The sequence below is a fragment of the Macaca mulatta genome, chromosome 6 (genome assembly GCF_049350105.2).
Source record: "Macaca mulatta isolate MMU2019108-1 chromosome 6, T2T-MMU8v2.0, whole genome shotgun sequence".
In the NCBI taxonomy this organism is placed as follows: Eukaryota; Metazoa; Chordata; class Mammalia; order Primates; family Cercopithecidae; genus Macaca; species Macaca mulatta.
Window position 1 is genome coordinate 178,094,553 of NC_133411.1, and position 26,990 is coordinate 178,121,542.

A 26,990-nucleotide genomic window follows, 5' to 3' on the forward strand; every position below is an offset into this window, starting at 1 on the left:
CAGTACATGCTCAATATCAATTTGGTGATTATTGATTTGCTCTCAGGTGACAATTACAGGTGACAATTACTTGTCAGGATTGTGATGAAAGAAAAAAAAGATAGTTCAGGATCTAATTTAAGCAAATTATTTCCCTGATTTCTAGGCCTTGAGACTTGGAAGCTACTGAAAAAAAAATCTCAGCCCCAAACTTCTTGGTTCAAGTAGAAGGGTCTAAGAAAATTGACAAAGCTATGCCATAACTTACTCTTAGTAAAACAACAAAACACTCAGGAAAGCTTAGCTTGCAGAACAATGCAGCATGTTTGCTTTAAGTGTCCTCAGGAGGAAGAATGTCTCCAGATCCAGTACTTTCATGCAGAGTTGGTATACGCATGGCCATCACATGAACGCAGGTTAGCACTTCAGCCACTGTCACCCAGACAGAAGCACCAAGAGCCATGGTGAAATCTCCCCAGCCCACTGTTGACCAAAGTTGGTTGTTAACCAAAATGGCTGAGGTATGGGAGTTCACTCAACAAGGCGACAGATGGCCAAAACCAAATGAGAAGGTCTGCTTCTCACCGGAGAAACTAGACGCTACATGGAAATTTCCACGCCACAGTTCAAAGGGGCACTGTGACCTAATAAATTTAGCTGCATGGGTTATTAAAGGCAACTGTAAATTCAGCCCGAATTTTTTTTCCTGTGCTTTTCCCACAACTGAAACACATGTTAAACCAGAGAGAATTCCCAGGGAAGCTCAGTGCCTGTTTTGATAGCATCTGACATACCATGTGCCAGGATGAGAAATAACTCTGTAAATGACTTGTTGTCAAAACCAAGATCCCAGGAACACTGGCCTAGCATCTCTGCAGAAAGCCTTGGAGTGGGGATGCTATGACCTCTAGGTAAAGAATGGGTGACTGAATCTGCAGTCTGCAGCCAGCCAGAGTTGGGGACCTTTCCTTTTATTGGCTGGTTCTAACACCTAATCTCACCAAGGAACCTCTGTTAGAGAGTGAATAATTCATGTGCTCTTCTTCTATGGCGTTTAGCAGCGTAGGTGTCCTGCCAAGTCAAACAAAAGTGATAGAGACGTGCAGTTAGGGATTAGTGCAAATCAGGACTCCTAGCTGATGGGATTTAGCTCTGTTCAGGCCTCTATACTGCACCCTGGGTGATCTCAGGGTCAGAAAACCAAGTGCAAAGGCAGGGCTCAGGCTTGAGTAAGCATCACATTGGAGTCATATACATAGCCTGTCTTTTATTTCTCCTTGAGCTTTTCAGGAGAGACCTTTGGAGATAAAAAAGATTTTGAAATTCCAAAATTGATGTACAAAATGGGTCCCTGTCAAATAAATCAACCAGGAAAAACAAAACCAGCAAAGAGATTGCTTTTTTTTCCAAGGGCTGACTCAGAGATCTGTTTCTGTAGAAATGCCTGTGAATCTGTCTTCCGGACCATCTGCAGGAATATCATGGAGGGAAAGGAGGAGGCTGCAGGCAATGGGGAGGGCTGAGAAATGGGTCCTTCACCTTTGTTTGTGCCTCTAGAGGTTGTGCGCAAGGTACACAAAAGAAACAGGCTTTTGACATTGTAATCACACCTCGTCTTTTACTAAGCAGTCTTAAGAAGACACATCAGATTAGGAAATGGCAAGATCATTAGCTTTGAAGCTAAAGAGAGCTGCTTTCAAATCTTGCCTCCACTTCTCACAGCAATGAGACTTTGGTCTCATTTAAGCTCACTGGGTCTCTTTTTTTTTTTTTTTCTTTTTAAACTGGTAGAATGGGATAACATGCACTCCATAGAGTAATGGTAAGAATTAAAACAAGAAATACATGTTTGTCAGGCTTATAATAGGATATCATAGAAATTAGATGGCATATAGAAAATTACTATGACAGGAGATCACCCAGCTTACTAACATACTGTATTTATTCCACCTTGCTCCAAATAGTTTGTCCATTTTTAATTTTTCTTTCTCTCTCTCTCTTTCGAGATAAGGTCTTGCCCTGTCGCTCAGGCTGGAGTGCAGTGGCAAAATCACGGTTCACTGCAGCCTCGACCTCTTGGGTCAAGTGATCCTCCCACCTCAACTTTCCAACTCGCTGAGACTACAAGCGCGCACCACCACACGTGGCTAACCTTTTGGGTTTTTGTAGAGATGGGCGTCTCACCATGTGGTCCGAACTGGTCTTGAACTCCTGAGCTCAAGTGATCTTCCCACTTCAGCCTCCCAAAATGTTGGGATTACAGGCATGAGCCACTGCATTCAGCCAGGCCCATTTTAAAAATTATTATTATTCTTTCTTTATTGGAGAGAGTCGCTCTGTTGCCCAGGCTGGAGTGCAGTGGTGCGATCTTGGCTCACTGCAGCCTCTGCCTCCAGAATTCAAGCGATTCTTGTGCTTCATCCTCCTGATTAACTGGGACCACAGGCGCTGGCCACCACGCCCAGCTAATTTTTGTATTTTTAGACATGGGGTTTCACCATATTGTCCAGGCTGGTCTCAAACTCCTGGCCTCAAGTGAGCCACCCATCTCGGCCTCCCAAAGTGCTGGGATTGCAGGCATGAGCCCCCGTGCTTGGCCCATTTTTTAAATTAAATGCACACTTTAAAATATATCATTCTTAAAATCCATGTATTTTATGTAAATTATACCACAATAAAAAAAGTACTTGCTACTAACAAGGATGCTCAAAATGATAGGCTGCTGAGAATGCAGCAAACATTTCCTAAGCACCCGCTATGTGACAAGTCCTGTATGACAACCTGGGGAGAGGCCAAGGCTCTGTAAGAAGTGTTATACAGACAGGTGCATCACTGGGACAGGGGTGTGGCCTCACAAGGTAACTACTAGAAGTAGTTCTAGATGCTTACCATTCCCACTGCAAGCGGGTGGGAAGAGAGCCGACTGAAGAATAACCCAGCAAGATCTCTCTAACTGGAGATGTAAGGACAATGGTGGGGGTAACACAGGGCTCCCAGTTCTGGCTGCCCCTCTCTCAGTGCTCTAACTGGATTCCAAAGCAGGATGCTACTCACTCTCACAGCAAACATCACCAAGTGTGGGTTCCGGCCAGGCACGACGCTAGGTGCCAGTGATACTGTGCTTAGCACAAATATGTGGTTTCCCTCTCAGAGGCCTGACAGTCTAAGGAGGGAGAGAGATGCCAAGCCAACATCACTAACGAAGGCCCCATAAGAATGTATGAGACCGGAGTGGGGCCATACCCGAGGGGCGGGGAAGGGTTCCTTGAGGAAGTGACTGTTTTGAGTTGAAAAATGAACGGCAGTTACCACAGAGAAGACGGGGGTGGGCGGTGATTTCCCAGTAGAGGGAAAAGCAGAGGTGACACTAGAGAGGGAGGCAGAAGCTCACTCTGGCTGCTCTAGTGCAGAGTACATTGTCTGTGGGGCCAGAGTGGAAGCAGACAGGGAAGAGAGGAGGTCTGCAGTCCTTCGAGCAAGACAGGATGATAGTGTGGATGAGGTCAGCCCAGTGGATAAGGAGGTAAGGGGAGAGGGAGAGGCCAACCGTAGAAGGCAGCTCCCCCATCTCAGCTCTCCATACCCCACTTTAGTCTCTGCCAGCCCCTGGCTGTAGTGATACAGATGTGGAATCCCCATCCTTATGCCCACTAACCACCCACAGCTGGGAAGCGGGTGCTCTGGAGCCACAGAGCTGGAGAGAAACCAGAGCTCTCAGGAAACCAGGGACAGGGGTAGGGGGCAAAGCCAAATGGCTGGGGTTCTGGGGTGGAAAGTATCCTGCTGAGACATACCTTTGGGTGACCAGATGGACTCCTCTGCAGCCCCTTTTCTTCCCCTGACCCTTCCCACTTCCAGGATGGAACAGAAAGTGGCCTGATCACCACTACCCCCCTACTCAGTCCGGTCACAAAAACAGAGTCCCTGAAGGCCTAGAACACACTAAAAGGGGTCCAAGCTTTGCTCCCAGGTAGCAATCTCTGATCTGCGGGACTAAAAACAAATCAGGTGCCTTCACTGACATTGTTTCCTCATCTGTCAAATGCTGATAATAGTCCCCACCTTGCAGGATAGCTTAGAGAATGCAAACAGACGGTAGATATAAAGTACCAAGCACAGCATGAGACAGAGCAGGTGTTCAATAAATGTCAGCATTATTCATGCATTCTAGGGGCAAAGTTAAGGCCAGAATCAAAACCCCCACCCCATATTATCCTCAGTCCCTTCTCTCACTCTGTCTTTATCTATAGAGGTGGTAACAATGGGTCTCGGGAGGCTCAAAGACTCAGGTAAGATTCACTTTCAGTTTTTGCTAAAATTCTGACCTAGATTCACTTCTACATTTACAATGTGGGACACTGAGGGGGGTATTTTAACATCTGCACCAAAGCGGATGCTTCAGTGAGATACATACTAAGGCTAGACTGACAGTGACTTCGTCTGCACACTCCACACCCCTCAGCTCTGCCTCCTTCAGTCCTGTCACTAAAGCCCCCACCTGGTGTGTGTGTGGGGGGCTCACTAGCATGGAAAAGGGCAGGTTCCAGGCAACCGCAGGTCTACAAGATAATGGCTAAGTGGGAGGTGTGGAAGCCACAGAGGAGACACGGCCACCCCTAGTGGGCACTGGCATATATAGGAATGGGAGTCACAGACTTAAGCATGAGTTAGGGAATAGCTGAACAGTCCATCTTCTAATTTACACTTGCTTACATTCTTGGACAATATTTTATATACTAAATTATGCCACATAAATCTGATAATCAGGATGACGATGTAGTTAATGGTTAATGCATTTCATGGGGGATTTACTTCGTGTCAGGCATTTTGCTAGACGCTTTACATGCATTACCTTAATTAGTCCTCTCAACAACTCAGTGATAGGTATCAGGTTGGTACAAAAATAAGTGTGGTTTTGTGATTACTTTTTTTTTTTTTTTTGAGACAATCTCGCTCTGCCATCCAGGCTGGAGTGCAGTGGCACGATCTTGACTCACTGCAACCTCCCCCTCCCGGGCTCAAGTGATTCACCTGCCTCAGCTTCCCCAGTAGCTGGGATTACAGGCACGCACCACCATGCCCAGCCAATTTCTCTATTTTTAGTAGAGGCAGGGTTTCACCATGTTATCCAGGCTGGTCTCAAAGTGACCTCAGGCGATCCGCCCACCTCGGCCTCCCAAAGTGCTGGGATTACAAGTGTGAGCCACCACATCTGGCCCTGTGCCATTACTTTTAACGGCAAAAGCTGCAATTACCTTTGCACTAACCTAATACTTCTATTACCCCCTTTTGCAGATGAGGAGATGAAGGCACGTGCCTAAGTCTGCACAGCTGGTAGAGAAGGAGCTGAGATTCAGGCAGAGGGAGCCTGAGGTCTCAGCCTGTGCTCCTCACCTCCAAGATGATTTCTAAAATATCAGCATTTTAGCAATACAGGTGGGAGCACTCTGCAATCTTCCAGAGGGGTTCAGTGCCAACTTTATCTTATTTGATCCTAGAGAAACATGTCTAAGGAAGCGCCCAGGTTCCCAATGGAAGGCCTGATGGCATGCTTTTTCTAGAAATGACCATGATGGCCCTACTGAATCAATTATAAACGGTACATTTGTGCATTGTACAGTATACGGTTCTCTGGTGTGTACATATATCAAATAAATAAAGCAGTACGAGAACCAATCACATACATTTAATTGCATTTTATTTACTTTGGAGCTCCTGGGAGAAAAACCTAGCAGTGCTGAAGAGCGACTGTGGGACTTTGAGGAAACTGCTGGAAGAATCTTGGGGAGAGAGCCTGAGGCCAAGAGCCAAAAAGGCCTCCCCAGGAGGGGAGTTGCCATTTAAGAGAGATTTTCTAAAGTCACCGAAGCAGGAGAATATACTCTGAAAACACAAAAGCTGCCAGGAAATGAAATTACTGGGTGACAAGGAGTGACGACCGCCAGGAGAAATTCTCTAAGTAATGACACGAGTGCCGTCATCAGGGGCCTCAAACTGTTGGAAGAAAGGCAGCACCAGAGCCTTCCTGGACTTGCTTTCATACATTTAATGTATCAATCCCTCTACAGCACTCACATCTTGGAGACAAAGTGTTTAACAACATATACTTCATGTGTGCTTGCTTGACGCGTTTTGGTCTCTGGGCCTCTAAAACGAAGTTGAACACTCAAAATATAATTTTTTTTTTAAACAAGAGAATTAAAGCATCCTGGAATGTCTTCCTTCATCTTCCTGCTCTGAAAGCTCCTAGGAATCTTCCTAGTCAGAACTTTAATTATGGAAATTCTCATTTATATTATGTGATTTATTTAAAGCCTTGTCTTTCCAAGAGAATAAAATCCTGGTTTTGAAGCACCTCTCAAAATAATTTATTCTTCTCCACTGACTAACTGCTTTGGCCAGAAATCATGAATTTATAGTACATTATGCCAAAGCAAAACACTCTAATAACTTAATCAAACATTTAAAATCCAGCGCACAGCCATATAATATACAGAAGCAGTTCTCTCAGCTCTCTCGTTAAAGGTCAATCACCATTTTTATTCCAAACCTTCACATCTTGGAGAAGCCGTGCGCACACACACAGATTGAGAGAGAGACAGAGACAGAGAAAGAGAGAGAGGAAGACATAAGCATTTGGAGATAGAAAACTTGGCTGACATATACCCAGGCTCACAACAATTCTCCTTGTTATGCTTTGAAATGCAGGAGTCGATCCTTCAGCTATTTTTTTTTTCAAATTCTAGCAAAAAATGGGATCTAAAGAATAAAACGAAACTAAAAAACTCGTTTTTTTGATCTTCACGACATTGAGAGGAAAGAGCGAGACCTAACTCTCAACAGATTAATGTGGGCTTACCCACTAAGGATAGTAATATAGAAATAAGAACGATAATTTGCATTATTTTGTCTGCATGCCTTTTTAGAGTACTTTAACACATACATACTTTCTGACAACACCCTCGTTCCTATCAGACGTAAAAGACTATTAAGTTCATTTTTCAGATGAGAAGAAGCATGCTTCAGCAGCTTCTGATGGGAGAACAGGGAAAGAATGCCAGTTTGGTATGTATTTGGCATGGGATGTTTGACCTAAGAGATGGACTAAAGCCAATGAGTAAAAATGTATTTAGCATACTTAGTCAAATAAATTCCTCTCTCTCTCTCCTTATTCATCACTCTTGGGCCGTGGTGATGATGATGAAGCAGAGGAGCGGAGCTGAAATCACTGAGTGATGACTGTGCCGATCTCGAAATGAAGCACTTCATATGGGTAATCTCATAAGAGCCTCATAAAGTGGGTTAATGGAGGCATGGCGTACATGCATTTAACTTGTAAGTGAACCTGAGCATAGGCATCCAGCAAAAATTAAGGGGGAAGGAGTAAGAGAAGGTGAGAAATTCAAGGTGCCAAAGATCCTACAGCCGTTCTTCTCAATGAACCCGTGGCCGCAAATGACCCTGAGACGAGGGATGTGAATCTGCTCTTCCTGCAGTCTCACAGTCCTCATCTGCTGCTCACTGTATGAGCATTTCATGGAGTGTAATTTCAGTAATCAAAGGTACTTCTCAGCATACATGGCCCCTACATGTCTTGTTTATAGGAGCTATACCTGTCAATCATTTTGAATATATTCCATTTTTATCTTCCATGCTAACTTTACAAACAGGCCTCTCTTTAAAAGTTAACTCCACTGAACAACAATTAACCCCATTTAACAGATGATACTCGCAGCTGCTAAGAAAGTTGCCTGGAGTCTCATGACTGGTAAGTGAAATGAGAACATTTATCCAGATTCAAATCCAGGTCTATCCTAACTCTAAAGTTCAAGCTCTGAATCTTTACATACTTAGACTAGTATCCACCAAACCCTCTCTCTAAATTAGCAGATCTAAGGGGCTGTGGAAATTTCCAGAGAGCAGCCCTTGCTGTTCTTGCTCCCTATTCTGAATGAACCCAAGTTCATCACTCTTCGTCAAGCTGGTGGTCATGATGTACGTTCTTATTTGATCTTCAAGATTTGATTCATGTAGTGCTTCTTTGGTGAAGCTTTCCCTGATCTCACTGGTGGAGGTGATCACTTCCTCTGTACTCCCAAGGGTTTACTGTCTGCCATGGTAAAAGGTATGCATTTATACACCTGTCTTCCCAGGGGACTATAAGCACCTGGAGGGCAAGAGTTCCACTGCATTCTTCTCAAAAACTCCAACATAATAACTGGTAGACAGATGCTCAATAAATGACATGAAATTGAATTGTCTAATGCACAGGACAAAAAAAAATTCCTGCAACCCCTCTCTGGAGGTAGGTGGGCTGCTGTGGAGTGGGGTGAAAGAGGACATTGTGCGGTAAAAGTCTGACAACACCTGTCTCATAGAATTGCCAGGAACATGTAATCATTTTTGGTCTTGCCTGCTTCGGGGCTGCAGTCAAATGCTTATGAGCATTTACTGTGGGCCAAAAACCACCTTAACTCTTTGCATGTATGCTATCTAGTTCTCCCAACAACCCTCTGAGGTACATAGGTAGATGTTTTATAGATGAGGAAATGAAGGGTCAGAGAGGGTCATTAATTTGCCTAAGGTCAAACAGCTAGTAAGTGTGGGCCAGGACTCCAGAGCTCATGTTCTTCACTGCCCTGGTATACTTCCTACTCAGCTGTTTAAATTCTTGCTACCACTAAGCCTATATTCTTGAGTTTTGTTCTCAAGGGAGACAGCTCCCAGATGACACTTTGAAGGTTTTAGTCTTAAGTTTTCCAACAACCTCCTCCTCCTCTGCCTCAGTGCCCTCAACGCACCCAGTGAACAGCGAGCTTGGCGGGAGGGAATCTCGCTGGGCTGACCCATCACTAGAGACCCACCATCCTGCCTGGGCCTTCTGATGGCCTTGAACATCTTCTCCAGTTTCTATGTTCCTTCTAATATTTCTCCAGTTTTGTGGCTTCCCTTCATTATGACTTGCAATTTTTAAAGAACTAAGGGAAACTACATTCCAAGCTGGAAGTTTTTATTTTTTAAAAAAAGGAATCAGAAAACAAGCCAACCAAAAATCATGTGTGTCAACAGTGATGTTTCTGGTGTTGTAGCTTACACCCACAGAGAAACTGGGGTATTTTTCATGGCGTTAGACTAATTTCAGTGTAGACGCCGCAGGTGATCCATTTCACAAAGAAAAGCCTGTCCATAATTCTGAGTTAATAACAATGTTAGGCTTTGATGTTGATACAAATGAGGCCCAGTGGAGAAAAAGCCACATTCATGGGCTGCTTGGGTGTCTGGTCTCTGAATGATCAGCTTAAGGAACATAATGCACATAACACAAGCTGACTTCTCTCTACCGGGAGCAAAATAACTCTCGCAGTAATTTGAAAGAATATATTTGCCACACATATGCATTTAAACATGTAATCTGATTATTTGTTTCACATCTAATGAAAGAGTAAATGGAACTCTGGGTTAGAGCTAAAAAGTCATAGTTTTTCTGTTCTTTGGATAAATGGAGCTAACACACCAAGGCAACTTAAACTTTAAACGTTGCACGCCACATTAAAATTTCATGAAAGTCAAATTCCTTTCTAGCCTATTTCCTTTTCTGTAGGAGGAGGAAGTTGGATAATCCAATATCTCAGTCTCCTTCCAACTCCCAAAGGTTATGTTTTCTTTTCCTTGTACCTGGATTCACAGCAGTCCTGGATTCAAATCTCAGAATGGTAAATTTCTTTAACTTTCTGACTTTCAGATTTTTTCCTCTGCAAAAATGAAATTTTTAAAAAATATACATCTTAAAAAGTTTTTAGTCACAAAAATGGTCATATACAGAAAAGGATAAATGTATTTTGAGTATCCCATACCCACCACTTAGATTCAACAATTATTTTCATTTTACTACATTGTTTTATTTTATTTACCGAACCATTTTAAAGTACAGCAGATCCTTGAATAATGTCATTTCCTTCAATGTCCCTTCATTGTAACACTGATTAGGAAAAAAATCGCTTCCCAGTTGAGACCACTGCCTCTGTGGAGTTCGTAATGTCCCATATCTGTACGGGTTTTCTTACAGCTTCAATTCAGTGTCATGCATGAAATTTGGTTGTTATATCTGTCTCTTGAGTCTCTTTTTAAAATAAATTTTTTGAAGTATAACACGTACAGAAAAATGTACAAATCAAATTTGTACAGCTTGAAGCATGTTCACCCACTGAACAGATCCATGAAACCTCCACCCAGATCAAGAAACAGCTGATGACACGCCCCAGAAATCCCTTAGCGCCCCTCTCCATTTGCAACTCCCCATTGCTTAACACCACCTCGGCTTTTAACACCATAGATTAGTTTTGCCTGCTTTTGAAGTTTATACAAATGGAATCAGGTAATATATATTCTTTTATGTCTGGCTTTTGTCCCTGATTATGCTTCTGAGAGTTACCATGTGGTTACAGACAGCAGTTTTTTTGCGCATTGTTTTCAACCAGTCAATTCCATTACGTGAATACACCACAATCTATTGATTTATTCTAACATCAACGAGTATTTGGCTTATTTCCAGTCTGGGGCTATTACAATTAGTGCTGATATGAACATTCCTGTGAATGTCTTTCAGAGGGTATGTACCCAGGAGTGGAAGGTACATGTATGTTCAGCTCTGGTTGGTACTGCCCATATTCGAGAGTAACTGTATCAATTACTCCCATAATGGTGTATGGTAAATGCAGTTGTTTCACCTTGTCATCAACACTTGTTATTATAAGTTTCAGCCATTCCAATGAGCGTGTGGTATGTGTCATTGTGGTTTTATTCTATATTTCCCTAAAGACTAATTACACACTAAGCAACTTTTCATATGATCATTAGCCATTTCTCTATCTTTTGTGAAGTGTCCAAAACTCTCACCAATTTTTTTTACTGAGTCATTTGTCTTTTTCTTATTGATTTGTAGGAGTTCTTCTCAATTCTAAAATAAGTCCTTTGTCAGTTATATGCACTGCCAATATCTTCACCCACTCTGGGACATGTTCTTTCACTCAATAATGTATTTTGGTGAATTAAAGTTATTTATTTTAATGTAGTCCAAATCATCTTTTCTCTTTAGTGTCTTCTGTGCCTTGCTTATGAAATATCAATTACCTCAAGGTCATGAAAATATTCTGTTATTTATTTTTTTGAGATGGAGCCTTGCTCTGTTGCCCAGACTAGGGTGCAGTGGTGCAATCTGGGCTCACTGCAACCTCCGCCTCCTGGGTTCAAATTATTCTCCTGCCTTAGCCTCCCAAGTAGCTGCGATTACAAGCACATGCCACCATACCTGCCTAATTTCTGTATTTTTAGTAGAGATGGGGTTTTGCCATGTTGGCCAGACTGGTCTCGAACTCCTGACCTCAGGTGATACCCCCGCCTCAGCCTTCCAAAGTGCTGAGATTACAGGCGTGAACCACCACTCTCAACCAAAAAATATTGTTATTTTCTAGAAGTGTCTTTATTTTATCTTTCTACAATTCACTTGTAATTGATTTATGAATGGCATGAGTAGGGATCAACAGAACAAATTTTCCATATGGTTACCCAATTACTTTAGCACAATTTATTAGACAGACCATCCATTCCAGGTGGCCTCACAGAGCCACCTTTGTTACAAATCAAGTAATCTATATCTGGGTCTTCTAGACCGTCTTTGCTTTTCTTGGTCATTTGCATTCCTATATAAATTTTAGCATCATCTTAATTTCCACAACAACCTGCTGCTGGCATTTTGATTAGGACTGCACTGAATCCATCCATCAATTTGGAGAGAATTGCCATATTTGCAATGTTAAGTATTCCAATACATGAACACCATGCAACACTCCAGATATTTGACTCACCTTTAATTTCTTCCAGTAATGTCCGTCTTTCTGTGTTAAGGCCTGTGCATCTTTCATTAGACTTATTCCTAGGCATTGGTATATATACACACACACATATATATACATTTACTTTGAGACAGTCTCACTCTGTCACCAGGCTGGAGTGCAGTGGCACAATCTTGGCTGACTGCAACCTCTGCCTCTCGGGTTCAAGTGATTCTCCTGCTTCAGCCTCCTGAGTAGCTGGGACTACAGGCATGCACCACCACGCCCAGCTAATTTTGTATTTCTAGTAGAGATGGGGTTTCACTATCTTGGCCAGGATGGTCTTGATCTCCTGACTTCATGATCTGCCCACCTCAGCTTCCCAAAGTGCTGGCATTACAGGCATGAGCCACCGCGCCAGGCTGGCATTGGTATTTTTTTGGTGCTATTGTAAACATAGTTTTTTAAAATTTCCCAATTGTTTGTTGCTGGTATATAGAAATTGTATTTTTTTTTTTTTTTTTTGGTGTATTGACCTTGTGTCCAATGACCTTAGAAATCTACTTAAGAATTCTGATAGGAAGAATAGCCAACGTGTGCTGGGCTTAATACTTAGGTGATGGGTTGATACATGCAGCCTTTGTGCACCTATCAACAATCTACAATCTAATGTGCCACCAAGGCACACATTTACCTATGTCATATGTACCCCAGAACTTAAAATTTAAGATTTATGATAATTTGTAGATTATTTTGTATTTTTCATGTACTCAATCATGTTGTCTGCAAATGATGACATTTAAATTTGTTTTATTCCAATCTTTATATCCATTCTTTTTCCTTGGTTCTGTGTTTTTTTGACTCCTCTCTCTTCTTCCCTCCCTTTTCTCTCCCTTCTTTCCTATTTTTCGAATCATTGCCAGAACAAGAATTTTCAATACAGTATTTAATAGAAGCTATGATGGCAGGAATCTAGTTCTGTTAGGAGAAACATTTTCAATATTTCACCACTAACGACGATGTTTGTTGTAGGGCTTTTTTGGTAAAGAACTTCCCTTTTATTCTTAATATGTAAAATGCTTTTAAATCACAAATTAGTATTGAATTTTATTAAATACTTTCTTCAGTATCTGAGAGGAAATGACTTCTTATTTCTTCTGTTACTGTGATTCATTACATCATTATTTTTGAAACAATAAAAGTGCATTTGTTGTTCATGTCACAGTCAAACGCAGGTCAGCAGGGGCCGAGGATCCTTCTACTTCGTACCTCTACATCCTCCTTAGAGTGCTGTCAATTTAGCCAACATAGGGAAAGAGACCAAGTATGGGAGGTCATGAAGGGCATGTCGCTTCTACTCTCATTCCATAGAATTCCAGACGCAGTCACATGTCTGCATCCAACCTCTAGTATTTTCGGAAGCGTTGACTGTGTCTGTCCTCATACCAATGTCTCTCCCGTCTTTTGGTTGTATGAAGCTTGTTGTTTTTGTTGTTTTTTCTGAGACGAAGTCTCACTCTGTCCCAGGCTAGAGTGCAGTGGCACAATTTTGGCTCACTGCAACCTCCACCTCCTGGGTTCAAGCGATTCTCCGGCCTCAGCCTGAGTAGCTGGGACTACACGTGTGCCATCACACCTGGCTAATTTTTTTTTTTTTTTGGTAGAGACAAGGTTTCACCATGTTGGCCAGGCTGGTCTGGAACTCCTGACCTCAAGTGATCCACCTACCTCAGCCTCCCAAAGTGCCAGGATTACATGGGTGAGTCACCACGTCCAGCCTGAGGCTTATTCTTTGCAGAATCCTTAGAAAGGGTCCATGGGCACCACGATGCCTAAGTTCTTGAATGTTCGTAATAGGTAGTCTGCAGTCACTGGACTTGAATGTCAGCATGGCTAAATAGAAATGCTATTGTTCACATTTTCTTTAAGTTATTTACTTGTATTCTGACATAAGATTTTGGTATCAAAAATAGGCAAGAAATCCAATTTTCTTTCTTTATGAGTCTCTGATTGAATGCTTAAGGACTTTTTCCTTTAAAATTGAATAGTTTTATTAGAACATATTTTGTTCTGACCCTTCAGAGTTGACTTTTCCAAACATTCAGTGCACTTCCACAAGGTACTTTCTAATCAACTTTTAAGAACATTTTCTTGAATAGTAATTATCAGTACTATCAGTTTTGCTTTGTTCCATTGTTTTCTTCTTCAGAGATTCCTAAGTTTGTTAGAACCTCTTTGCCCAACTCTCACTTTCTCTTAAATCCCTTTATCTCTGTATTAATTTCTTGTTGACTTAAGAATACTGCTTTCCATCTTCTATTTCTTTTAAAGCAGTATTTATCCCAGTTATTTCTTTTTAAAATCCATCTAGATTAAAACATATGTATTTTTGGCATAAAAAACATTTATTTTGCTCATAAGTCTATAAATCAGGCAGGGTTTCATGGGTCAACTTAAAAAACCCTTTTATATTAGAATAGATTTTGATTTACATAAAAACTGGGAAGATAGTATTGAAAGTTCTCATATAGCCCACACCCAATTTCCCGTATTAACATCTTATATAAGTATAATACAGTTGTCATACTTAATGAAGCAATCCTATTGCATTTATTATTCACTAAAGTCAATATTTTCTTCAGATTTTCTTAGTTTTTACTTTTTGTGTTTGTTTCAGCATCCCATCTAGGATACCACATTACATTTAGTCATTATGTCTCCTCAGGCTCCTTTTGGCTGTTGACAGTTTTTCTGATTTCCCTTGTTTTTGATAAACAGTTTTGAGGAGGACTATTCAGGTATTTTTTAGGAAGTTTCTCAAGAGATTTGTCTGATGTTTTTCATGTAAGACCAAGATGATGGGTTTGGGGGAGGAAATCACAGATATAAAGTAATATTTTCATTGCATCATATCAAAGGTATCAAATGATTTATCAATGTTGACGCTGACCTTGATCACTTGGCTAAGGTGGTGTGTGTCTAATTTCTCCACTGTAAACCTACTGCCCACTCCCTTCCCTTTTCACATAGTACTCTTTCGATGGAAGTGTCGATGTGAAGTCCACATTTAAGGAAGGCCACATTTAAGTTAGGTTCAACCTTCTAGAGAGCAGAGAACCTACACAACAAATTAGAATTATTCTGCATGGGATCTGTCTCTTCATCCCATTTATTTATTCACTCATTTATTTGAGTATGGACCCATGGATATGTAAACTTTGTTAATTATTCAATACTTATTTTGTTATTCAAATTGTTACAGCTTTGGCCACTAAGAATTCTTTGTTTGCTTTTATGTCCTTTTGACATACTCCCCAAATTGTGGGGTTTCACATTTTGTTTTGAGCACTCCCTTTATGGCACAACAACATTCCTCACCTTTAGAATAAACCATTTTTCCAAGATGCTTTAATTCCTTTTTGTGGGAAAATGATTTTAGAAACCATCAGCTGGGTGCTGGGCATGCTCATTGCTACTCCAGTGTTGTTGCTTCCAGGCCCTCTTGCTGATAGAGCAAGAATTTTTTTTTTTTTTTTTTTTGAGACTGAATCTCACTGTCACCCAGGCTGATTCTCCTGCCTCCGCCTCCCAGGTAGCTGGGACTATAGGCACGTGCCACCACACCTGGATAATTTCTAGTATTTTTAGTGGAGACGGGGTTTCACCATGTTAGCCAGGATGGTCTCAATCTCCTGACCTTGTGATGCACCGATTTGGGGCTCCAAAAGTGCTGGGATAACAGGCATGAGCCACCACACCCGGCCAGAGCAAGGAAATATTTTTTTGCATATTAATTCATATAAATACACATATCAAAAAATGTTTATATGTATATATTCATCTATATTAAATAAAGTATCTACAGTAGGCTAAACATGAGTTGATACTGATGTCTCAACTAGTCCATTCCCACATAGATTCTTCTAGCTTTCTCCATTGTTTGTTTCTAACCACCCATTTCAACAGCAAGAAATCTATCCTCACCATTCACCATCTATTGTTCAATTCCAGTATACATGTACAGTGTCTCAGAATTGTTAACACATACCCCCAGGGGAAACAACTTTATCAACTAGAGTACAGTTCTTCTGTGCAGTTCCTTTTGCCTTTAGTCTTACAGACTCCACTCATTTCCACAGCTTAGGTCAGCACCTTTGCTCCCTCACTTCAGTGAGGCTGATGCATACATTCATCACAGTCTGTATTCCATTCTGGGATACCCCACTCTCCTACATGACTTTTTAAAAATTTGCATGCATTATAGTTCACTCTGTGTGGTAAAATTTTATAGGTTTTGACAAATGCATAGTGTCATATATCCACAATTTCATTATCATACAGCATAGTTTTACCATCCTAAACCCCACCATCCCCCACTGTGCTTTATTCAACTTTCAGTTCCCTCTTCTCCTCTGAATCCCTAGCAACCACAGATCTAGATTGTATAAGACTGTGTTTAACTTCTTAAAAAACTGCTAAACTGTGTTCTAAAGTGGCTGTACCATTTTGTATTACTGCCAGCAATGAATGAGAGTTCCTGTTACTCCACTTCACCAGCAATTAGCGTTGTCAATTTTTTAAATTTTCACCATTGTAATAGGTGTGTAGTAGTATATTTCACTACATACCTATTTGCATCACCCTAATGAAAAATGATATTGAGTATGTTTTTGTATGCTTACTTGTGAGCTGTATATCTTCTTTGGTGAAGTGTCTATTTGAATCTTTTGTCCATTTCTTCCCTTTATGGGGGAGAGCAGTATCTTCTTACTGTTGAGTTTTTAAAGCTCTTTCTATATTTTGTGTATAAATTCTTTATCAGATACATGTTTTGAAAATATTTTCTTCGTAGTTTTATATTTTACATTTAGGTCTATGAATCATCTGGACTTCAATTTTGTGTAAGATATAAGATTTGTATCCAGATCCATTTTTCTGTATCTGGACAGCCAATTGTACCAGCACCACTTGTTGAAAAGATTATTCTTTCTCCATTGAATTATCTTTACACCTTTGTCAAAAAATCAGTTGACTGTATTTGCATGAGTCTATTTCTGAGCTCGCTATTCTGTCACCTTGATGTGTGTGTCTAATTTTTTGCCAATATCATGCTGTCTTGATTACTATAGCTTTACAGTAAGTCTTGAAACTGGATAGTATAATTTCTACAAGTTAGTTTTTCTTCAGTATTGTACTGGCAGTACTTATTTTGAAGTACTTCTATTGTTAAGTTCTTTGAGTTCTTCACCCCTCCTTTCAAATCCTACATTTCTCTTATTAGAGTTTTTAAAATTTAGATTTGTGTTGTTCTCTTATAATGTATATGTTCTTAAATACTTCTAGCCAGTTTTGAACTATTTTATTACAGTTTATTTGTTTTGTGGGTATCTCCTTTTATGTTTTCATTGTTTCTAAGAAAGTTATGCTTCTCATACCTTTTCTTATTTAAAAACCTTTATATGGGCTTCAATCATAATCCTTTTAACTGCTTATTTTTTAAGTGAAATAAATTTCCCTGTAGTTTTAGAATGGTGGGGTAAAATAGCTTTTTTTTTTTTTTTTTTAAAGCTTTAAGACTCTAGAGCTCATTCTTGTTTTGGCAAAGCAATGAGAAACATGGCCTTGTATTTTCCAAGATTTGACTCTTCTGGTGAATTGTAACATACTTCTCAAGGAGTTCTCTTTTTATTTCTACCATTGTTCCTTTTCTGATCAACTACTCCCAGAAGTTTCTTACCAATGTTAGACCTTTCCTAGGAAAAGAGCCTCATTTTCATTTGAAGAATGTATAAGCCACAGAATGTTTCAAGTATTATCAGTCATTATTACATCATGGTTCCTTTGTACTGAACATGAATTGGATCTGATAGAACTCCCTTCTATATTTGGCAGCTTTTCTCAGATTGGCCACTGTGTTTTCCAATGAGTAGAGATGGGTAATTTAAGGTATGCACTCTTCTCAGGGTCCTAAGAACTGTAGCTGTCTTCCCTCTGCTTTCTCCCACACAGATGAGATACCACAACAGTCTTGAAACCATCTATTGGGGATTCACTGAATTACTGTTCAAACTAATTTTATTGTAGATGTTGTGTATGTCTTTGGTTTTGCTATCCTAGTTGTTCAGCATGTTTTTATTTGAGAGGTGAAATTTCCACTATCAAACCAACCTTGCCTTCTTTGAATAAGCCAAATTTCGTTGGAATATATTATCCTTTTCAGGTATAACTGAATTCATTTGCTAGTATTTTGTTGGGAAATTTGTAAAAATATTCATGAAAGACATTGGTTTATGTTTTTATCTTGAAATGTCCTTACTGGGTTTTGTTCTCAAGGTTATGCTGGCTAAATAGACAAATGTTCATTCTTTTTTAGAATTAGTTTGTATTAAGTTGATATACTTTATTCCTTAAAACTTTGTTAGAATTTTTTGCTAAAGCCATCTGAGCCTAGATTTTTTGATGAAATGTTTTAAATATTTCTCTAATTGATATAAGACAGATTTTCTATCCCTTCCTGTTTGTTTTCAATTTCATTTACTCTTCAAAATCATTGAGATAAACTTGTCCAAAGGCTGCTCTTCTTATCATTCTAATGTTTATAATATCCATAGTTACATCCTCCTTTTTATTCTTCATGTTGGTAATTTAGCCTTTTGTTTTTTGATATGTCTTGTCAGTGTAATTTTAGGTGCTTCAAGAATTAGTTTGGCTTTTTAGAATTTTTCTATTATACATTCATTTCTATTTCATATACTTCTGCTCTTAATAATTTCCTTTGTTCTGTTTTGTTGTTTTTGCCCTAACTTTGTAAGAATAATATTTTAATCAAGATACGTACTTCTTTTAAAATATGTACTATACATAATATATACCATAAATTGAATAATATAGCTTAAAGGCTTTACATTTTCCTCTGAGCATAGCTTTGGCTACAATCCACACATTGTGATACACTGTATGTTTATTAACATTCAGAAAAATATGTTCTAATTTCCACTGCAGTATGTTCTTCGACTCAGTATTTAGAGGTATATTACTCAATCTCTAAATATTTTGGATTTTTCTAGTTTTTAAAATTAACTTCTTGATTATTCCTGCTGTCAGAGAACATGCTCCATATGACATCCTTTGATATGTGTTGACTTGCTTTCTAGATCTGTTCATAATAAAACTTTCATATGTTCTTGAAAAGATTTCTATTCTATGTTGTTTTGAGTGTTCTCTATATATCAATTACATCAGGTTTAAAAATATTGTTATTTAATATTCTATATTTTTACTAAGAATTGTATCTCCTTGTTCTATTAATTACCAAAAAGCGTATCTTAACTATGATTATAAATTTGTCTACTTCTTTTTAGTTCTGTATTTGCTTTCCATATTTTCAGGCCATGTTTTTAGACACATACAAATACAGATTTGGTATATCTTCCTGGTTTATTTCCTATTTTACCATTATAAAATTCTCTCTTTATATCTAATATTTTTTCTTTAAATTCTATATTATCTTTAATCGAGTGACACTAACCTTTCGGTTAGTGTTTTCATGCTATCATTTTCATTTTTTTACTTTCAAGTTTTCTCCATCCATATATTTAATGTTATTATTTTGTAAAAAGCATATGTTTGGTATTTTTAAAATACACTCTGACAATCTATGTTTTTTAATTGGAGAATTAGTGCATTTACATATAAAGTAATATGATATATTTATGTTTAAATGTATCATCTTACTGTTGATTTCTATTTGTTCTATGTTCCTTTTCCTTCTCTTTTATCCTTCATTTTAATTAACTACATATTTTGTATCATACTGTGCTCCTTTTCCCTCGGACTATCATAATTTTTTGACTATTTTTTTTAGAGGCTATGCTACAGATTTCAACATACATCTTTGACTTAATAAGGCAATAAATATTAGCACTATGACTTCCTGAATAATTTAAGGATCTTAGAACATTTTAATTCCATTGACCCTTCCAATTTTGTGGTACTGCATCTATTCTATTCTAAGCTTTTTTTGAACTTAAAAGTTGACTCCCATGTTTTTCTTGACATTGACTTTTTGAAAAGACCAGGGCAACTGTCTCAAAGAATATCCCACCTACAAAATGTGTTTGTTTCCTCTTGGTTTAACTTTTTCCTCTATCCCATCCACTTTCTGGAAGTCAGAAGTGAGATCTAGCTAAATTAGGTTTAGGTAAATATATTAAGCAAAGTGCTTCATAGGTTATACTTTGAGTTTTATATTTTATCACATCACATTTTATAATTCTAACTTCATAATATTCTCACATAGATTCCATGAGATGGTATACGTAAAGTGCCTGACATGCTATCTGACGTAGGATAGTTAAAGAGCAGAATTTCTCAGTTTTGGCGCTAGTGACATTTTGGACTGAATAATTCTTTGTTGTAGGGCCATCTTGTGCATTTAAAAATGTTTAGAGATACTCCTGTACTCTATCTGCTAGGTAGCATCTCCCAGCTGTGACAATTAAAAATGTATCTAAACATTACAAGTGTCCTCTGGAAGACAAAATTAGGCCCAGCTTAGAATCACTTATATAGGACAAAAACTCAAGTGTTTTGATAAATATTCCTCAAGCAGTTACTATCATGCCTTGCTCAAGGCTGTGAGATTAGGAGCTAAATGGGACATGAATATTGACCTCAACATTCATGGTTTTGAGAAGAAACAATCCAGAAAACAGGGAATTAAAATATGGTGTCATAAGTGCTGTGATAGGAAGACACCTGTTTTATGAGAGTAGGGGCACCTAATTCCGCCAGAGGCATAGGGTCCTTTCACGGAGGAATAGGGAATTCTGAATTGAGACCCAGAGGACAGACTTCCTTTTCCTTTCCCAGGAAGACCCAAGAGAACAAACCAATAATGACTACTCAGAGTGGAAATAAACCCTCCAGAAATGAAGTATCATAACCCCTAATATTTCCAGGCTCTATCTTAGAATATGATCAATAAAGATTTATCTATTACCAAATACAGAGACACAGATAAGGTGAGCCAGGAGTAAGAGCTAGAGATGGCACAATCCACCGTCATCTTGTTAATAGCAAATGTATTATGTTTTCCAATTCTATATCCCCCCGTCTGTATGAAAACAGAATGAATAACCAAAACCAGATTAACGCCAATCAGGATTAATGTCACACACATCCCTTCTTGCTAACACTGAAAGGTATTATGAGAATGACTATTCAACTGTGTATATGAACCCAGTTGCCTGTGTTTCCAATCTTCTTCCTGATTAAGTACTTCTTCAGATCACTTGCAGTAGAAGTCAGAGATTGGCTAGCTGTTCACTAAGCTTGTTTCCTCTGCTTCCTGGGCACACAGCTCAACCATCTTTCCTCCATCCTCTGCAGCTTCCTGTGGCCACATGACTGAGTTCTAGCCCAAAGTATGTGAGACTGGAAGTGACATGTACTTCTTGAAATCTGAAAACCTCCCATGTGAAATTTTTCATGCTGTTTTCTCTTCTCCTGGCTTGATGCAGACAAACATTGTCACCTTGAAAGCCAAGATTTAAGGAGGGTAAAGTCAAGGAGAGGAAGAAGACTTTGTCCCTGAGTCTCCACTTGGAGAAGGGAGGCCTTATCAGCAATGCCCATATTGAGTTTTAGATGAATAAGAAGTAAACGTCCACTGTGTTAAGTCACTGAGATTTGAGGGTTTATCTAGCACAGCAGCTAGCATTACCCACCTAATACACCAACACGGAGAAATAATCAGGTTTCCTCTGCAACTGTAATCCATTCAGTTCCCCAGACATGCATGGGTATTTCAGCCTTGTTCACCAAGCCAAAGAAAAGAGGCTTTGCCAAAATATTTCACCGATACTCCCTGGAGTTAAATGTTTAGGTGAGAGGCTACTCTCAGGGCCCTTACTAAAGATCACACTTCATCTAATATCTGCTGCACATGAGTATGGAATAACATCATCTTTCATGTCAGACAGAAGTGGCTTTGAATCTTGGCTCCCCTCTTGACCATTCTTTGACTCAGTCTCTCTGGGTCTGTTTCTTCATCTGTAAAATGAGGGTAATTACACCTCATAGGAATTTTGTGGCAACAAAAAATACAAAAAGCATGTAAAACACTGGCATAGTTCCTGGCATGTCCAAGGTACTCAATTAGTTCCTTCCCCAAAACAAGGAAATTAATGAATTGGGAATTTTCTTCACTCTTCTAATCAGTAGACTAAGGAGTGGCCCTTTTCACAAAGGACCATGTGTTGATCTTTGTGTAGAAATGCTGAATATTTCATACAAAGGAACCAGGTTCAACAAATACTTTTATGTTCTCTTTGGTCTAAATAAGAACTTGAGAGTTACGAAACTTAAAAATAAACGTGTAAACAGAGACAACATTCAGTCTTTTTATAACCGTTTTCCCTTGCAAGAAATAAATGTCATATTTTCAAACCAACACCAGCAGAACATATGCTGGGATTTGACCCAGAAGGAGAACAATGAATGAGACGGTTCACACAACAGAGAGGGAGGAAGGCATTTTTCTGGGTAATACTAATTGATGTGCAATGGGGACCTTCGCTGTTCTTATGTGGCCCCAGATAAATTGATTCCGGCGGAAAAGATGGCACATCTCAAAGCTAAGTAGTTAGGGGCAGGCATGCCACCTTACCCAAGCCCACCTCTGTAAATGAGATTTGGCAACCAGACAGGTAAACAGAGCACAGTTCTTCTAAGGAAGCCGGCAGAGCTGTGAGCTGTTGCAGCTTCATCCTTTTGACTGCAGGAGAAAGAGGCTGAAATGTCAGGGCAACCAAGATTCAGAGAGAACTTTGAAGAGAGCCACCCACCAGCATGACTAAGTGCTCTTGGGGACAATCCCTGCTCAGAGGGCAGAAAGCAAATATCCAGATGTTATGAGCTGCCAGATGTGATTAACAGAGGAAAGGTGAAGTCGCCTACTTAACCATCTGAGCAGCCCTCCTCAAAGTCATCCAAGAGTTTTCTGCAAAAGTATTCATCAACAAAACAAATGGAGGCTCCAACCATCTTCCATTCCCATCCCTTTTCCTCTCTCCCTCTCATTGAGTCAGAACAGTGGCCTATTTTTAAACCACTGGCAATGCATTCTCTCGTGGAAACGTGGGGGCTTCTTGACACAGGCTGATGCTCACTCACAGGAGATACAAGCGCACTGAAGGCTGCGCCCACTCACCAGTCCTTCCTCTCCCACAAGAGTGGGGCAGAGAACACTCAGGGAGGAGAGGGCCTCAGGAGGGAGCTTCTGCCCGTGCAGAGGAGTAGGGAGTATCTGATGCCGGATTTCATGACAGGGTAACTGCAGGCTTCCCTCCTCCGTGGAAGGGAAGGCTTACACTTGGTTAAAAACCAGCCTCTTATACAGGTACCAAGACAGAACTCAAGCCTGAGAAGAAGGGAAACAAACCCTGGAAGCTGATTCTAGCAACTTTTACAGAAAAGGAGTGTAAGTAGATGTCAGTGTTTCTTTAACATGCATCTAATGTGCCTTAAGTATAATAGCAAACATTTTATTAAAACACTGGAGACCTTTCTAAACAAGGTCATAAGGCCAATTTACAAAAAAAAAAAAAAGCACTAAAATTAAATAAACACTTTAAGAAAGGAGGTTGTGCTGTACTTACAGTCGCTCAAGCTGCTTCAGGTCCTGGAAGGCGCCTCTCTCGATGACGCTGACCTGGTTGTCTTCCAGATGCCTACAACCACAGAGACAGCAATGACTAAGAACAAAGCTGGGCTCAAGTACCCTCATACTAGGCTTTGTGCCATGCAGGTATGGTCACTCAGCCCCTCCCATGATTGTCAGGGTCCCTTCAACTGGGATCAGTCTGATGGGACAAGATAACTCATATCCCAGCTTGGTGTCACGGTAACCAGGGTTTCGCCGCCTGCATACTTCTACCTGACAGATTGGTTTCCATGCCTCTATTTTAAGAATGTTCTCAGCAAATGTCCCCCCAAGCACTGCAGGATGTTGCGCAGAAAAGGAAGAGGTAAAAGCTGCTCTTTATAAAAACCACACATAGATTCAGCATCTCTTCCCTGGGAGCTCCCTCCTCCAAGGATTCAAAAATACTTCATTGAAAAGGGCCTTCCCTGCTCACCCTAGTAGAAAGGGTGAGGCTATTGTGAAATGATTAGCTGTCCCTAAGAAAACCAGCCTGGTCCCAGCAACTCCTCTCACCGAGAGTCCAGCTAATCCCAACCTCATGATGATGGTCCTAAAAGATCAGGCTCCCTCCCTCCAGCCACACGCTTCACTCACCCGCCTAAGTCCTCCAAGCAGGTGATTACAAATCCTAAACACTCTGTGTAAGTGAATTGGGTTCATGCATGCAGTATATCCAAAGAATTCAGCATATAATGAAATGTTTGTTTCCTTAACTTAAAAAAAAATGGCCACTTAAATGGATGAGCTGAACAGCAGAGAAGAGAAGCAATGAAGCTATGCAGCTTCCATTGGGGGCTGACCTTAGGCTGGGAAATGACAGATTGCACATGGTGGCTGACTGGGACTTAGCGGGGATGCATTGTGATCAGAGAATGTTTCTTTAGAAAGTGGAGTTTAGGAAGGGCCGTGGATTCCTCTGGATTACACAGGAGGAGAGGTGCGCACAAGCACCTAAACAAATGGCAGATGGAGAGGAAGAGCAACCCTGGGAAGCTGGGAAGGCTGCATCTTCATATCAAACTGAATGCTCCATGACAGTCTCTCCCTATTAGACGTTTCATAACCTCCTGCACTTCTCAGCCTTAACACTTGGACCCTTGTGTTTAGTTCCCAAGTCTATTTTCCCCACTGTGCCTAAGGAGCAAGAAGATAGACATTCTGCCCATCATCCTATTCCCAGTCCTAACACAGTTGCCTAGCACAGCAGGCACTTCATCAACGCTTACTGAATGAATGAAACCTACAGAAGACTTTGGGCCACGGCACATACCGACTGTATATGTGTCTGGGACAGGTAACTGTATTTTGTTTGGGCTTGATATTTTACATTTTTGTGAATTTGTTGCCAACAGTTGAAAATCAGGATATTTCACATGTATACACACCCATACCCCACAAAAGAAACTCCTTTTGAAAAATCAGCTCTCACATTTCCAAATATCAGTTGACCAGGAGTAGAACGTCAGGCGAGGGTACCCAGCCCCACAGTTTGCCATGTCCTCATCCGCTCTGCTTCTCACATTTCTATTGCTTCTGGCCCCTCACAAGCTCCTCACTTAACAGCTGTAGAAACGATTGAAGGGAGAGGCTAAAAGACTTGCCTGAGGAGAAATTATTTATGCCAATTCCCACAGCCAGGTAGGGTGGGCCTTCTAACTCCCACTCAGGTGAGCGTACCAGATTTAGTTTAGAAGCCCTGTTTTGCATGCACATTAGCTGATGATGTAAGAGTGGGTTAACTAGTCAACCTCTCTGAGATTCAGTTTCCTCATTTGTAAAATAGAGAAAATAAAACATTGCAAAAGTTCTTCGAGAACAAAAACAAAATAAGGAAATCATGTGGCCCAGGTTCTGCTATATGATTAGAGGCTTAAGAAGTGTTGGCCAGGTGCGGTGGCTCACTCCTGTAATCCCAGCACTTCGGGAGGCTGAGGCAGGTGGACCAGGAGGTCAGGAGTTCAAGACCAGCCTGGTCAACATGGTGAAACTCTATCTTTACTAAAAACACAAAAATGAGCTGGGTGTGGTGGCACATGCGTGTAATCCCAGCTACTCGGAAGGCTGAGGCAGGAGAATTGCTTGAACCCAGGAGGTAGAAGTTGCAGGGAGCCAAGATGGCACCACTGCATTCCAGCCTGGGTGACAGAGCAAGACTCTTTGTCCAAAAAAAAAAAAAGGCCTGGAGCAGTGGCCCACGCCTGTAATCCCAGCACTTTGGGAGGCTGAGGCAGGCAGATCATGAGGTCAGGAGTTCGAGACCAGCCTGACCAACAAGATGAAACCATCTCTACTAAAAATACAAAAATTTAGCTGGGCGTGGTAGCATGTGCCTGTAATCCCAGCAACTCAGGAGGCTGAGGCAGGAGAATCACTTGAACACAGGAGGCGGAGTTTGCAGTGAGCTACGATTGCGCCATTGCACTCCAGCCTGGGTGACAGAGCAAGACTCTGTCTCAAAAAAAAAAAAAAAAAAAAAAAAGAAGAAGTTTTTCCCTTCTCTTGTCTTCCTTTTCCATTCTACCATATGCAAGGAGGGCCTTGGAATGCTAATAGTCTCACACTAGCACATCATGCTAAATAGGGTCCCACTTCAACACCAGTGACTGGGGGTTTCCTGAGCTAAGTTTTTACTATCCATCCACCAATCAAATCAATCACAGACTTTGTAGTCATTATTTCCTTGCTGGATAACAAGGATCAACTCTAGGGTATTGTAAGTACCACATTGCCTCCGAGTTTCTGAGGGAGCCTAACTCACCCCTTCTATAATGAATCTTAGTTCTATGCTAATGAATCTAACACTTCAAGTTTCTTTCAGAGAGGGGAAGAGAAGAGATGCAAGGATATCTATATGAGATATACCGTTTCCACCTTGTGCAGGTCCTGGAAAGCTGACTTATTGGCTTCATCAAGAAGCTGGGTTTTTTTTCCTCCCAAGACAAGTTCTCACTGTGTCACCCATGCTGGAGTGCAGTGGTGCAAGTTGCTGGGACTATAGGTGCATGCCACCATGCTCAGCTAATTTTTTTTGGTGGGGGGTAGAGATGGAGTTTTACAATGTTGCCCAGCCTGGGGAGCCCTGCCCAGGCTGGTCTCAAACTCCTGAGCTCAAGCAATCCAGCCGCCTCGGTCTTCCAAAGTGCTGGGATTACAGGCATGAGTCACTGCATGTAGCCATCAAGACCATCAAGAAATTTTTTGACTTCTGAATTCCTGTCAGGTTCAGCCAAAGAGAGGCACCAGCAGGAGATCAGAGGGTGGAGGAAGACTGTGGTTGGGGGATTTACGCTTCTCCACCCCTGCCAAGCCACTTCAGGCTGACTGCGTCCCTCTACCTAACGCTACAGCTCCCTACTTTTGCCAGGCTCTGAAAACCACTTCCTCCCTGTGCTCCTTGAGGCCCAGGGCACAGTAGTGGCCCCGTTTTCACTCTGGCCTCAAGGAACTGCACTGTCTCCTCTAGGTTTCTCTTC

General features: G+C 40.7%; 1 protein-coding gene across 1 annotated transcript in view; it reads right to left on the reverse strand.

Moving 5' to 3' along the window:
• SLIT3 (slit guidance ligand 3) overlaps window positions 1-26,990 on the reverse strand; it is a 641,372-nt gene that overhangs the window by 562,952 nt on the left and 51,430 nt on the right. Inside the window, exon 3 of the mRNA XM_015141360.3 lies at window positions 23,471-23,542. Coding sequence (XP_014996846.3) covers window positions 23,471-23,542 — 72 coding nt within the window. The remainder of the gene's footprint in view (window positions 1-23,470; window positions 23,543-26,990) is intronic.